The following is a 14,540-nucleotide window of genomic DNA, read 5'->3' as shown; positions in this document are numbered from 1 at the left end:
GGCAGCAGCCCTGGCCCCAACCTGTCCCTGTCCCTGTCCCTGTCCCTGTCCCTGTCCCCGTTCCCTTCCCTATCCCCGTCCCCATCCTCACCAGTCCCCATCCCTGTCCCCGTTCCCACTCCTGTTCCCAGTTCCTATCCGTGTCCTCGTTCCCATCCCCATCCCCATCCCAATCCCTGTCCCTGTCCCTGTCCCCATCCCCGTTCCCTTCCCCATCCATGTCCCCACCCCTGTCCCTGTTCCCATCCCTGTCCTCGTCCCCATCCCTGGCCTTGTCCCCATCCTCACCACCATCCCTATCCCCATCCCCATCCCCATCTCTGCCCCATCCTCACTCCCATACGCATCCCCAGTTCCCATCCCTGTCATTAAAATCCCCACCCCTGTCCCCATTCCCTTTCCCTTCCCCATCCCTGTCCCCATCCCCATCCCCATCCCCACCCCCTGTCCCCATTCCCATCTCCGTCCCCATCCTCACCACCATCTCCCCCCCAATCCCCATCCCCACCCCATCCCTGTCCCTGTCCCCGTCCCCATCCCTGCCCGTCCCCAGACGCTGCCACCCGCTCGCAGCCCTGGGCGATGCCACCCCCGGGGGGGTTGGTGGGTGGGGGGGGGGAAGGATTGTCACTTCCTTCCCCTTATCTCCAACGGAGTCATGCAAAGGGGGTGTCACTGCCACTGTCACTGCCGCTGCCTGTGCAAGGGGATGGCCAGGAGCCCGGCGCTGCTGCTCTGCGGTGAGGCCGTGTCCCTCCGTCCCCCTGTCCCCATGTCCGTCTGTCCCCGTGTCCCCATGTCCCCACATCCCCTCAGCCCCCCCGTGCTGGGGGCAGGGGGCGCCTGCTCCTGGCTGAGCCCCTGGGGAAATGGTGGGGGCAGAGCGGGGGGGCTGCGGGGACGGGGACAGGGGGACGGGAACACGGGGATGGGGACACGGGGGCGAGGGGACAGGGATGGGGGCGTGGGGACAGAGCCACGTGGATGGGGCCATGTGGACGGGGCCATGGGGATGAACACCACGGGGACGGGGCCAAGGGGTATGGGGACATGGGGACAGGCAGAGGGGGACGTGGGGACGGGGACGTGGGGATGAAGTGGCCGTGGGGATGGGGATGCGGTGACAGGGACACGGTGACAGGGACGCTGGGGCTGGGGACAGGGTGACGGGATGGGCAGGGAGCCGTGGGGCTGGGGACATGGGGGTGGGACGTGCCATGGGGCCGTGGGGATGGGGACACGGGGGTGGGCTGTGGGGACAGGATGTGGGGCAGCCATGGGGAGCGTGGGACAGGGCTGGCGGAAGCACCTCCGAGCCCTGCACAGCTGGGGGGGGACGGCGGGGGCCCGGCTGCTTTGCATGGGTGGCTCTGACACAGCTGCGGCCCCTGGGCCCCCCCCGGCCACCCTGGGAACGCTCCCCACACCCATGGGTGCCCGTGGCCAGAACGGGGGGTGCAGCGAGGGCTGGGGGACCCCGCGGTGACAGCAGCCCCTGCGCCCCCCCCCCGGCCTCTTCTTCCTCCCAGCCCAATTCCTCAGCCTCACAGGTAAGTCCTCGAGCCCCCCCATGTCCCCGAGCCCCCCCACGTCCCCAGTCCCCCGGTGTCCCCAAGCCCCCAGTGTCCCCCGGCACGCTGGCGTCCCCGTGTCCCCCCTGCAGGCGCCCAGCCCCCCCTGCTGACGCTGGACCCCCCCTGGACGCCCCTGTTCAAGGAGCAGAAGGTGACGCTGACCTGCGGCCCCCCCAGCGAGCGTGTCCCCACCCTGTGGAGCATCAACGGCAGGATGAGCAGGAGCACCAGTCGCCTCCAGTACACCCTGCCCAGTACCGGCCACTACAGCTTCCAGTGCCAGAGGTCCAGGTCCGAGCACAGCCTCCCCGTCAAGCTGAGCGTCTCTGACGGTGAGGGGCAGGGTGCCCGGCACCCATGGGTGCTTGGCAGGGGGAGGGGGGCTCGGCTTTGCGGCCTTTGTCACTTCTCGTGCAATTGGGGCAAAGGGGGGGGGAGCCCTGTGCACGCTGGGCAGGACCCTGCGCACGTGGGGCGCGTCCCCGTGCACACCAGTGAGTCCCCAGTGCACACTGGGTGCGTTTCCCTGCACACCAGTACATCCCCAGTGCACACTGGGCGCATCCCTCTGCACCAGTGCGTCCCCAACGCACACCGGGTGCATCCCCGTGCACGTTGGGTGCCTCTCCGTGCACACTGGGCGCATCCCCCTGCACCAGTGCATCCCCAGCGCATACTGGGCACATCCCTGTGCACACCAGCCCGTCCCCGTGCACCCTCCACACCCACTGCGTGCATCCCAGTGCACACCGGGCGCATCCCCTGCACACACTGGGCGCACACCCACGCACACCAGTGCATCCCAGTGCACACTGGGCGCACACCCACACACACCAGTGCATCCCAGTGCACTCCCCCTGCCCCCTGTGCGCCACGGTGCGACGCGGCTCCCCCCGCTCCCCGCAGACACGTGGGTGCTGCAGGCTCCGGTGCAGCCGGTGCTGGAGGGGGACGAGCTGGTGCTGCGGTGCCGGAGCTGGTGGAACTCGAGGCCGAGCAGCGTGAGCTTCTTCCGAAACGGGGGGCTGCTGCGGGGGCCGGGGGGGCAGGACACGCTGCTGCTCGCCCCCGCGCAGCCGCAGCACAGCGGCCGCTACCACTGCACGGGCAGAGGGTACCTGAGCAGGTTCGAGACCAAGCCCAACGAGGTCGTCGTGCACGGTGAGCACGGGCGGGGGGCAGCGGGGATGGGGGGCACGGCAGCGGGGTCACCGCCCCCGCTTGGAACCGTCTCCCCAGAGCTCTTCTCGGTGCCGGAGCTGAGCGTGGAGGGGTCCCGGGAGCCCCCCGAGGGCAGCGCCCTCACCCTGGCCTGCGTCACCCGCGGCAGCCCCCTGCGGCCCCGCGTCGCCCTGCGGCACCTCTTCTACCGGGACGGGGAGGTGGTGGCGGGGCCCCAGGGGTCCCCCCGGTACCTGCTGTGGGCGCTGGCGCTGCCGGACTCGGGCTCCTACGCCTGCGAGGCGCGGGCAGAGGTGGCCAAGGTGCAGAAACGCAGCGCCCCCGTCACCATCACCGTCAGAAGTGAGCGGCTGGGAGGGGGGCGCATCCCACCCCCCCCGGGTCCCCCAGTTCCCCCAGTTCTGTCCCAGGTCCCCCCATCTGCTCCCCGGGTCCTAACACCCATCCTGGGGCTCCCTCCCTTGGTCCCTCCATCCTCACGCCCAGGACCCCTCTCCATCTTTTTGTAGGGTCCCCCCATCCCTTTCTGGGTCCCCCCATCCCTCCCCAGGTCCCCCCATCCCACCCCACGTCCCCCATCCTTCCCCCACTCCCCATCCCTCCTGGGCCCCCTCATCCACTCCCAGGACCTCACCCACCCCTTCCCAGCTCCCTGTACCCACACCAGGTCCCCCCGCCCTTCCCCAGGCCCCCCAGTCCTCCCTTGGTCCCCCCACCCCTTTTGGAGCCCCCCATCCCTCCCCAGGTCCCCACACCCCTTTTGGGTCCCCCCATCCTTCCCCAGGTCCCCACACCCCTTTTGTGTCCCCCCACCCCTCCCATTGTCCCCAGTGCCCCCCCATCCCCATCCCACCCCCGCCACCTCCCCTCTCCGCAGGGGTGCCGGTGGCGGGGGTGACCCTGGCGGCGCAGCCCCCCGGGGGGCAGGTGGCCGAGGGGGAGGGCCTGGTGCTGAGCTGCGCGGCAGGGGGGGGCACGAAGCCCCTCGTTTTCTCCTGGCACCGGGAGGGCCAAGCCCAGCCCCTGGCCCAGGGACCCCGCTACGAGCTGCCGGCGGCGCGGCCGGAGGACGGCGGCCACTACGTCTGCCGGGCCACCGATGGCATCACCGCGGCCAACAGCTCCCCGCTGCGGGTCACCGTCGTGGGTGAGCACCGTGGTGGGTCGGGGGGGACACTCACAGGTCCCCCGGTGACCCCCCGGCGCCGTCCCCTCTCCCAGTGCCCGTGGCCGGTGCCACCGTGCGGGTGGCGGGGACGGAGGCGGCGGTGACGGAGGCGTTGGGGACGGAGGGCGAGCGCCTCAACCTGAGCTGCGCCGTGCGGGTGGGCACGGCCCCCGTGGCCTTCACGTGGCTGCGGGACGGGGAGGAGGTGGGCGAGGGTCCCCTCCTGCCCCTGGGACCCCTGGGGCCGGGCCACGTCGGCTCCTACCAGTGCGTGGCCACCAACCGGCTGGGCGCCCGGCGCGCCTTCCAGGAGCGCAGCCCCCCCGTGGCCCTCTCGGTGACACCGCGGGGACAGGGGCAGCGGCGGGGACGAGGTAAGGGCTTGGTGAGCCCAAGGAGGATATGGGGGGGTCGGGGGGGAGAGGGCTGCGTGCCCCTGGGGCTGAGCCGTGTTTGTCCCCTCCGTGTCCCCAGCGCTGGCCGGGGGGCTGAGCGCGTCCCTGCTGGTGCTGCTGGCTGCCTGCGCTGCGCTGGGCTGGCACCTCTGGCGTCGGCGGCACCCAGGTGGGTGACAAGAGGGGGTCTTTGGGGACGTGGGGGGGCTCTGGGGACAGCAGGGGGGCTTTGGGGACACTGGGAGGGCTTTGGGGACAGTGGGGGGCTTTGGGGACAACCAGGCTGCTAGGGAGCGCCCCCACGGAGCACTCACCGCCCCCCCTCCTCTTGCTTTGCAGCGGCCAAAAAGAGCCAGGAGAGGTGAGCCCAGAGCCCGGGGGGGGGACCTGCCCCCCCCCCCTCATCCCCAGGGTGTCCCCAACCCCCTCGGTGTCCCCTTGTCCCCCCCCCAGGGACCCCGCAGCCCCTCGGTGTCCCCGTGCCCCTCCTGTCCTCAGCACGGAGACGGCGGAGCCTGAGTACAGCAACGGTGAGTGCCAGCCCTTGGGGACACCGCGGCCCCCTTGGGGACACCGCGACCCCCCCGGTGCCACTGCAAGGAGGGGGGGGACACGGCTCTGTCCCCGCAGTGTCCCCCCAGGATGTGGTGTACGCTGCCGTCATCGTCACGGAGCAGGGAGGGGGTGAGTGCAGGGGACGGGGACACCGCGTGAGCCGGGGAGGGGACACGCGGGGAGGTGGCCAAAAACAAGTGTCCCCCCCCCCGTGCCACGTCCCGTGTCCCCAAACCGAGGCTCGGTGGTGGCCCCGCAGGCGGCCCCGCGCCCCCCGGTGCCCCCCAGGAGCCCTCCGTCACCTACGCGGTGCTGCCGGGGCCCCGCGGTGCCAGCGGCCCCCGGGGGCTGCGCCGGGTCCCCAGCGACAGCTACGAGAACGTCCCCTGCGCCTGACACCCCAAAAACACCCCCCCCTGTACGACACCCCCAAATACACAAAAAGCCGTTTCTCTCCCCAAAATGCCTGTTTTTTTTTATCCTACCCCCCCCCTGGTGCCACCCACCCGCTGCCCCCGTCCCGCGGCCGGGATTAAGGCGAGCGCCGTGCCCAGTTTGCACCGGGAGCTGCTTTACTGGGAGGAGTGGGGCAGGAGCTGGGGGGGGGGGTCCGGGCTGGCTTCACCCCCCCCCCAGCCCCCCAGGCCCCCATCACACCCCCGGCACCACGGCGGGGTCCGTGCCCAGCTGGAGGCGATTTGGGGCTGAAAACGGCCATTTCCTGCGCAGAAAAACCTCCAATTCTGCATCCAGCGGTGGCTGGGGGGGGGGCGGGGGGCGAGGGGGGGTCCTGGGGATGGGGGCCGGGGGGGGCGGCGCGAGGACGAGGTCAGGATTTGGGCTCCAGCATCTCGTACGTGTCCTGGTGCTCGGTGCTGAGCCCCTGGTGTAGGAGAGGGGGGGGGGTTACAGCCCTGCCTGCCCCCCCCGCAGCCCCCCCACCACGCAAACCCGCAGCCCCAGATTGGTGATTTTTCCACCCAAAAACGGGGTGGGGCCCTGGGTAGCTGCGGGGACCCCGGGGACGTGAGGCACCCCATAAACCACGGCACCCATGGGACGGGGGCACCCCACGGGATTTACCCCCCCCCCCCAAAAAAAAAACAACACCCAGGGGATGGGGGCACCCCACGGATGGGGGCACCCCAAAAACACCCGGCACCCACGGGACGGGGGCACCCCATGGGATTAACGCCCCCCCAGACACCCAGCACCCACGGGACGGGGGCACCCCATGGGATTTATCGCCCCCCCCCCCAGCCCCCCAGGGATCTCCCAGCCCCCCCGCGGCCGCCTTACGGTGTAGATGGCTTCTTCTTTCTGCTGCAAAAAAAAGAAAGAGAAAGAGAAAGAGCTGCCCTGGAGGGGGGGTGGGGGGGGGGCGGACACCCTGCTCCCCGCCCCCACCCCCCCCCCATCTGCCAGCGGCCCCACAAATTGTGGATTTTCTACGATTTTTCACTTCCCCCCCCCTCCATCATCTGCCACCTCCGGGTGCCCCCCACTGGTTTTCCCCCCCCGTTTCCCTCCCCAGCCTTGCGCAGGACGGGGGCGGCCACCGCTGGTCCCCACCCCCCCAGAGCACCCCCCCTGGCCCCCCAGTGCCCCCCCCCCAGCCAGGGTGTCCCCCTTTTTTTGGAGGGGGGGTGACAAAGGGACTTTACCTCCTTGGCTTTGGATGCGCCCTGCGATGCTCGGCGAGCCAGGAACTGCGGGGACGCAAAGGGGTCAGCCCGAAACCCCCCCAAAAAAATAAACCCCGGGATGGGGGGGGGGGAAAAAAACCCCGCAGAGGTTTGGGGATCCCTCTGGGGATGGGTCCAGCCCCAAAAAGGGGGGGGCCGTGGCCGTGGTGCCCACCTTGAGGCGGCAGTACAGCACGGTGAGCACGATGCCGTAGAGGAAGAGGACGGCGTCCAGCACGTAGCACAGCTCCGGCTCCATCGGCGCCTCTGGGGGGGGGGACAGGGGGACAGGGGGACAGGGGGGGGGCACAGAACGGGGCCGTGACACCCCAGGACAGATCCTGCCCCGGGCACCCCGAGCTTGGAGCCAGCACCTCCGAGCTTTCTCTGCGTGCCCGGGGGGCGCAGCGGTGCCACCGCCGCGTCTCTGATGGTTTCGGTGAGCCCCTGGGTGCCCCCCCCCCGGGTGGGGGACAGGGCACAGCGCCCCCCCCATCACACACCCCGCTGCCCCCAAGGGTGCCAGCAGAGCCGTGGGGGTGCCTTCGATGGGTCCTGCCTCACCCCAAAGGGCGAGCCCAGCGTTGGCCAGGCCGGGCCATCACCCACGCACCCACCCAGCTGCTCCCCTGTCCCTCCCCAAATTGTCCCCAACCCCCCCCAGCTCGTCCCCTGTCCCCCCCCCAGCCCTGTCCCCGTCCCCCAGCCCTGTCCCCATGCCCGGTCCCTACCCGCTGCCGGCACCCAGAGGTGCAGGGCTGTGGCCGGCGGCGCTGGGCGTTGCGCTGGAGGCAGCGACCGCAGGGCGAGCGCTTTCCTCCCCAGCGGCTCGCGCCGCCCTCACGTCCCCCCCCCCCCGCCACCGCTTCCCCTCCTCCAGCCCCCGTCTGGCCACGCTGGCCCCCCCCCCCCCCGGTTTGCCACCGAGCTGTCCCCGTGTCACCACCCTCCCCGTGCCCAAGTGCCACCCTGGCACAGGGGAGCTCCCAGAGGCGTCGGGTGCAAAATCGCAGGCGGTGGGGGCAGGAGGGCAAAAATACCCCCGGGAAGTGCCCCCCCCGGGGTTGGGGAAGCGGGGAGGATCCTCCCGGAGAGGGTGATGCGCCCGCGGGCCCCACATCGAGGGAAGGGGAAGCTCTTGACCGCAAGCCTTGTGTGGGAAAAGGGCAGAGGAGCGGGGTTTCACCCGGTTCCGGCAGCCGAGGGCTGACGCAGGGACAGAGGCGCGGAGCCGGGACCTGTTTTAGCCTTTATTCGACTCAAATCGGTGAAGGGGCAGCACGGGGGGGGCGCAGGGGGGAGCGCAGGGAGCAGCACACGCAGCGGGGGCACGGCGCTGAGCCCCTCACCGATCCACCTCCCCGAACACGATGTCCTGCGTGCCTGGAGAGAAGAAAAAGGAGGTGAGGGCAGGGCCGAGCCCGGCTCCCCGACCCCCCCCAAAAACCCACAGGGGGTCACGGGGGGCGTGGGACCCCCCCGGGGGACACGTACCGATGATGGCCACCACGTCTGCCAGCATGTGGCCCTGCGACATCCTGTCCAGGCCGGCCTGAAAGAGGAGGAGAGACACAAAATCAGCCCCGAGCGCGGTGCCACGGGGCTGCTTTAACTCATGGGCTGCCCCCCCCGGTCCCGTGCCATCCCCGTGCCCCCCCCCAAACCCCAAATTCGGCCGATCCCGCGGAGCTGGGGCCGGCAGGAAGGCGCCCGCTGCGGTCAGCAGCCGGAGGCACGAGGCTGGAGGCGCGGCCGCCTGCGTCCAACAGCCGCCGACGGTGCCGGGACCACAGCTTCCGGACGGGGGGGGGGGCCCCTCTGGCAGCCCCCCCACGGCTCAGGCCAGGCCCCCAGCGGCACGGCAGCTGCAGGAAGTGGTCAGCTATCGGCGGGGAGAGGAAGCGGCCTCCGGTTCCGAGGCTCCAGCAGGAGAGGCTGCGGCTCGCGCCGAGCCCCCCGGCGGGGACGGAGCCGTGCGGGTGACAGCCACGTCCCCACAGGTGCCACTTGGCCCCTAGAGAACCTCGCAGCCGGCCCACGAGGGGCTGGAGGGCAGATTCGGCCACCCCAGGCTGCCCCCCCAGTCCTCCCAGTTCCCTCCCAGTTCCCCCCCAGTGCCCTACCAGGTGGGCGAAGCCGGGCGCCTTGATCTTGCAGCGGTAGGGGCGGCTGCTGCCGTCCGAGACGAGGTAAACGCCGAATTCACCCTGCGGGGACACGGGGACAGGGCTGGTGACACCTGGGGGGGCTGCAGTGGCCGCGTCCAGCCCCAAACAACACCGAGAGGCCCCGGGACAGGACGGGACGCGTGCGGTGTCCCGAGGGCTGTGCCCGTCCCACACCTGGTGAGCGCCGTCCCCAGAGGCACCGCGGCGCAGGCTGGCGCCCACCGCCCTCCTCCCACCCCCCAACCGAGCTGGGTGCCAGCCCAGGGTGGGCTCAGCCCCCCCAAAAAGCACGAGAAGGGCACCTTGGGGGCCTCGACGGCCGTGTAGGTGGCTCCGGGGGGCACCTGGTAGCCCTCGGTGTAGAGCTTGAAGTGGTGGATCAGGGACTCCATGGAGGTCTGCGGAGAGAGGCCACGGCCGGGCAGCGCTGGGTCTCCTCCTCCCCCAGGAGCGTTTTTTTGGGCTCGGGGGGGGGGTCCCCGGTGCAAATTGGGGGGGGCTGGCAGCAGGCCAGGCTTTTTACCTTCATCTCCGCCCGCTTGGGAGGGGAGATTTTGGCGTCGTCCACCTTGATCTCCCCCTCGGGCATCTTGTTGAGGCACTGCAGGATGATGCGCAGGGACTGGCGCATCTCCTCCACGCGGCACAGGTACCTGGGGGGGGGGAGTTTTGGGGGAGGGGGGGGTGCTCAGCGCGGGTGCTGTGCCGGGAAGGGGGCGTGCGGCCGCGGCGCGGGGACGTACCGGTCGTAGCAGTCCCCTCGGGAGCCGATGGGGACGTCGAACTCCACCTGGTCGTAGACGTCGTAGGGCTGGGTCTTGCGCAGATCCCAGTGGATCCCCGAGCCCCGCAGCATCACCCCGCTGCGTGGAGAGAGGTGGGTGAGCCGGGGGGGGGACCAAAATCCCCAGCCCGTGTCCCACAGCAGCAGGAGGACGGGCTGCGCACCGAGGGGACCCGGAAAGGGGCCAGGAGCTCCTCGCCTCGCACACCACGGCCTCCCCAGAAGGGTTTGGGGACAGCGGAGGGACAAAGCCACGCAGGACACGGTGGCACAGCTCCTGCCATGCTGCAGCACCGGTGGCACAGCTCTGACACCAAGCGGCGGCGCCTGGAGCCAGGCAGGGGCCAGCACCGACCCCGAGCAGCCCCAGAGCAGCCCCCTGACCCCAAGAAGGAGCCCCCCGGACCCCAAGGAGCCCCCCCGACCCCGAGGAGCCCCCCGGGACCCACCTGAAGCCGTAGTTGAGCGCCTCCTCGGCTGTTATCACCCCGATATCGACCGTGCGGTTCTTCCAGATGCGGTTGTTGGTCAGCATCTGCGGGCAGCGGGGCCTCAGCCACCCGTAACCACCACGGGCAGCCCTGTCCCCCCTCCCTGCTGCCACCACCCGGGGGACAACCCCACGCTGGCCATGCCCAGGGGACAGCAGGGAGACCCCAGCCCCTGTGGGGGGGGGAAATGGGGCCGCTCCCTCCCTCCCCGGTGTCCCCGCGTGGCGGCCGCGCTCACCTCCTCCACCTCATCCACCCGCATGGAGAAATTCTTCACGAACTCGTAGATGTCGTCCATCAGCCCCAGGGGCAGGTCCTGGGTGCGAGGAGGGGGAGGTCAGCCCGGGAGGAATCAGGGAAACCCCCCCAAATCCCACAGGGGGGGCTGCAGGGAGCCTTTACCTGGTGAACCCCGCCGGGACGGATGTAGGCGGCGTGCATCCGCGCCCCCGACACCCGCTCGTAGAACTCAAACATCTGCAGGGGGGCAGAGAAAGGAGGGGGGGGTCCGTCCGCCGGCCTCGAGCCCCTCAAACCGACCCCGAGGGCGGCTGCAGCTTCCCCGTCCCCGTCCCTTCACCTTCTCCCTCTCCTCAAACATCCAGAAGAAGGGGGTCATGGCTCCGATGTCCAGCGCGTGCGTGGTCACTGCCATGATGTGGTTGAGCAGCCGGGTGATCTCTGCAAAAAGGACTGGGAGGGGGGATGCAGAGGGGTGAGAGGGGGGCAGAACGGGGAGAAACCCCCCCCCCCAGACCCTTCCCCGGGGAGGCAGGAGGCCGTGCTCACCTCGGATCCACTGCGCCCTGAGGGGCGGGCGGATGTTGAGCAGCTTCTCCACGGCCAGGGAGTAGGCCTGCTCGTTGCACATCATGGACACGTAGTCGAGGCGGTCGAAATAGGGCAGGGCCTGGCGAAGGGATCCCAAAAGGAGAGTTGGAAGGGACCCAGAGGGATCACCGAGTCCAACTCCCGAAGAAAAGGTGACCTTGAGGGGCTGCGGCCAGCACCCATGGCACTCGGAGCACGGCGGCGGCTTCCCTCTCCCCCAGGGGGCACGGGAGCCCCAAAAGGAGCCCCAAAAGGAGCCCAAAAGGAGCCCGGGAGCCCCAAAAGGAGCCCAAAAGCTCCAGCCCTGCAGGCATCCAGGTGGCCTTCCTCAGAACAAGGTGTGAAGGAGGGGGGCAACGCGCCCCGAGAGCTTTTTGGCTGGCACCAAGCGTGCGGTGCCGCCGTCCCCCCGCTGTCCCAGCCCCGGGTTATTTCAGGCTCTGCTCCTCCTGCCAGCACCAAAATTAAATCCGGGCGGGATAATCAACCAGCGGGGAGGTGTTTGCAAACACCACAACCAAATCCAACAGGGAAAGAAGCCCCCGGGCAGCGCTGACGTGGCCAGGTCAGGCAGGGGGATGCGGACAGCCGGCCAGTCTGGCCCAAACTCGGGCTCCCCTCGCCGTTTCCCCACCATTTTCCCCAAATCCTCGCAGCAGGACGAGAAAAAAAAAGGCACCGGGGAGGCCCTCGGAGCCCCCCCCCCCCCTGTACCTGCAGGTACGTCTTGTACTCGATGAGCTTCTCGGTGCCGCGGTGCAGCAGCCCGACGTGGGGGTCGCACTTCTTCACCGTCTCCCCGCTCAGCTCCATCACCAGGCGCAGGACCCCGTGGGCGGCCGGGTGCTGGGGCCCAAAATTGATGGTGAGGCTGGAGACCTTCTTGTGGGCCGGGGGGTCCTTGTCTGCTCGGGGGGGGGACAATTTTTGGGGATGAATCAGGCAGGGAAAACACCCCACAACGCATCAACCCTGCGGTGTCGGGGGAGCTGCCCCGCTGAGCACCCTGATTGCCCCCCCCGCAGCTCAGGGCACCCCAAAACCCACCCTGACACCCGCTGGGCACCCAACGAGCCCCAAATTGGCACAAGGACCCCACTCAGCACCCTCCAGAGCCCACGGGTGCCCAGCACCCCCACCCCAAAGCCTTTTCCAGGGTCTCAGCCACCCCATTATTCCCCCTGCGCCCCCCTAAGGAGGCTGACCCCCACCCTGGGGTTCCCCCCTCCCAAAATCCCGCTGCCCTGGGGGTGCCCCCGGCCCCTCACCGTCCCAGGGCGGCGGCACCCACTTCTCGGTCTCCCTGCTGGGGTACATGATGGCGCCGGCGAACTGCTGCGCCCAGTCCACGTCGGGCTGCCACTGCCGGGCCCTGCGGGACCAAGGGGGTCATAATGGGATGGGGAGGAACAGGACCGGCCCCTGGGCCACGACCCCAAATCCCAGACCCCAGATTCTGGCCCCTGAACCCAGAGCCAGGCCCCAGGTCCCAGTCCTGGACCCAGACCCAGACTCCAGACCCCAAACCCCAGGTCCCGGCCCCAAGTTCCAGGTCGCTGACCCCCAACCCCCGACCCCAAACCTCAGGTCCCAAATCCCAGCCCCCAGGTCCTGGCCCCAGACCTCAAACCCTCAACCCCAGACCCCCAGGTCCAGGTCCTCAACCCTCAAACCCCCAACCCCAACCCCCAGCCCCCAAATCCCAGCCCCCAAATCCCAGCTCCCAGGTGCCCAACCCCCAGCCCCAGACCCCAAATCCCAGATCCCAACACCCAGCCCCCAGCCTCCAAATCCCAGACCCCAAATCCCAGATCCCAGACCCCAGACCCAACACCCCAAATCCCAAACCCCAAATCCCATCCCCCGACCCCAGACCCCAAACCTCCGACCCCTGACCTCTGACCCCCGACCCCCAGCCCCCGCTCCCGCCCCCCCCGCCTCCCCCCGGCCCTCCCCCGCCGCCCCCCGCCCTCACCGTGCCGGGGCCGCCCCGAGCCGCGCCGCCGCCGCCGCCGGGAGCCCCCCGGGGGCCCGCAGGCCCCGCAGCCCCCCCAGCGCCCGCAGCGCCCGCAGCGCCGCCATCTTGCCCTTGGCACCGCGCAGGCGCCGCCGCCGTCAGCCCCCGCGGCACGGCGCCATGTTGGGGGTGGGAGGGTGAAGCCGCCTCGCCGCCATGTTGGCTACGGGCAAAAGGAAGGGCAGGTGTGTGTGTATGGGAGGGGGGAAGGGGAGGGGAGGGGGACGCTGCTCGGCCGCCATGTTTGCTGAGGGCAACATCCGGGAAACTGGAATGGGTGCTGCCGCCATCTTTGGGGCGGGCAGAGGGGCGGGGGTGGGGACAGAGGGGAGGGGAGGGGATGGGGGACACAGGAGGGGACTGGGAGGGGCGTGAGGGGACACAGAGGGGGCATGGGGACACAGAGGGGGCAAATGGGAACAGGGGGGGCATGGGGGGACATGGGGGGGACGGGGGGGGCAGAGGGGGCTGGGGGGGGCAGAGGGGACAGAAGGGGATGGGGGGACAGAGGGGGTCGGGGGGGGGGCATTGGGGGGACAGAAGGGACCAGGGCGAGCAGGATGGGGATGGTGAAGGCAGGGCTAGGACGGAGGGGGCAGGGCAAGCAGGACCCCCCCACCACGTCCCCAAAACGTGCCATGACCCAAATCACCCCCCCCACCCCACCCCACCCCCAGGGGCCTTCCCTGTGGGGGGACACGGGGACAGCCAGGCCGCGCCAGCACCCTCGGTGACCCCAATTTGTGTGTGTGCCCCCCCCCAGGCTCCCCCGTCCCCGTGGCCGTGCCAGCTCCCGCGGCCTCGCGCTGCGTCACCGACCCCGCTGACGCCAGCGGCCGCCCGGCGGCGTCACCGCTGACCCCGACCCCGCGCTGAGTCACGGCAGCCCCACGGGGCCGGACAGATGCTGCCTGGACCCCCCCGGGGGGCACCGAGCAGCCCCCGGTGTCCCCGAGGGTGTCCCCGGTGTCCCCATGTCCCTGGTGTCCCCGTGTCCCCGTGCGCACGTGATGGCGTGTGAGCGTGCGCCATGCGTGTGTCGGCCCCGTGCGTGTCCTGGGGGCTTTCGTGCGTGGGTTTGGCTCAGACTGGGAAATGCTGGAGGTGAACTGGGGACACTGGGACTGGAAGTGGGGGTATGGGAACTGGGGGTGCTGGAGCCAAGGGTGCTGGAACTGGGGGTACTGGAGGTGGGGGTGCTGAAACTGGGGGTGCTGGAACCGGGATGCTGGAGTTGGGGGTGCTGGAGCTGGGTGTACTGGAGCAATGGGTGCTGGAGCTGGAGTTTCTGGAGCTGGAGGCGCTGGAACTGAGTGTACTGGAACTGGGAGTGCTGGAACTGGGAGTGCTGGAGCTGGGGGTGCTGGAGCTGGAGTTTCTGGAGCTGGAGGTGCTGGAACTGAGTGTACTGGAACTGGGTGTACTGGGACTGGGTGTACTGGATCTGGAGGTGCTGGATCTGGGGGTGCTGGAGCAGACGCCGGAGGCAGAGGACGCTGCCCCTGCGGGATGCCGGATCCGGCGGATGCTGATGCTGGGGACGCCGGCCGTGCCGGACGCCCAACTGGGCGGATGCTGGAGCCCACGGGACGCCGGCAGAGCCAGGTGCCAGATCCGGCGGATGCTGGAGCCGGGGGGGTGCCAGTGGCTGCCAGCCCCCCCCCCGGATGCTGGACCCGGTGAATTCTGC

At 70.2% G+C, this 14,540-nt stretch overlaps 2 protein-coding genes across 3 annotated transcripts; one reads left to right on the top strand and one right to left on the bottom strand.

Annotated features, from left to right (window-relative positions):
• The first annotated feature begins 661 nt into the window (after positions 1-661).
• On the top strand, positions 662-5,337 carry LOC311425125 (Fc receptor-like protein 4). Of its 2 annotated transcripts, XM_084500650.1 has the most exons (12): positions 662-740; positions 1,530-1,550; positions 1,664-1,906; positions 2,481-2,735; positions 2,814-3,098; positions 3,634-3,903; positions 3,978-4,298; positions 4,399-4,488; positions 4,659-4,680; positions 4,773-4,849; positions 4,950-5,003; positions 5,134-5,337. In XM_084500650.1, the coding sequence occupies exons 1-12, from the start codon at positions 710-712 to the stop codon at positions 5,268-5,270; spliced, it is 1,806 nt and encodes a 601-aa protein (XP_084356776.1). In that variant the 5' UTR covers positions 662-709; the 3' UTR covers positions 5,271-5,337. The 2 variants fall into 2 exon arrangements, with proteins under 2 accessions (XP_084356776.1, XP_084356777.1); XM_084500651.1 differs by lacking the exon at positions 1,530-1,550 and having other exon boundaries at positions 681-740.
• Positions 5,338-7,796: 2,459 nt separating this feature from the next.
• On the bottom strand, positions 7,797-12,967 carry NDUFS2 (NADH:ubiquinone oxidoreductase core subunit S2). The gene is made up of 14 exons (XM_084500268.1): positions 12,809-12,967; positions 12,102-12,205; positions 11,548-11,738; positions 10,792-10,912; positions 10,583-10,695; positions 10,405-10,479; positions 10,241-10,318; positions 9,961-10,046; positions 9,471-9,590; positions 9,251-9,380; positions 9,030-9,125; positions 8,683-8,766; positions 8,054-8,111; positions 7,797-7,942 (listed from the first exon to the last, which is right to left on the bottom strand). The coding sequence occupies exons 1-14, from the start codon at positions 12,913-12,915 to the stop codon at positions 7,905-7,907; spliced, it is 1,401 nt and encodes a 466-aa protein (XP_084356394.1). The 5' UTR covers positions 12,916-12,967; the 3' UTR covers positions 7,797-7,904.
• Positions 12,968-14,540: the final 1,573 nt, after the last annotated feature.

Source organism: Aythya ferina (genome assembly GCF_964211825.1).
Source record: "Aythya ferina genome assembly, chromosome: 29".
Classification (NCBI taxonomy): domain Eukaryota; kingdom Metazoa; phylum Chordata; class Aves; order Anseriformes; family Anatidae; genus Aythya; species Aythya ferina.
This window is presented reverse-complemented; position numbering and strand designations above follow the sequence as displayed.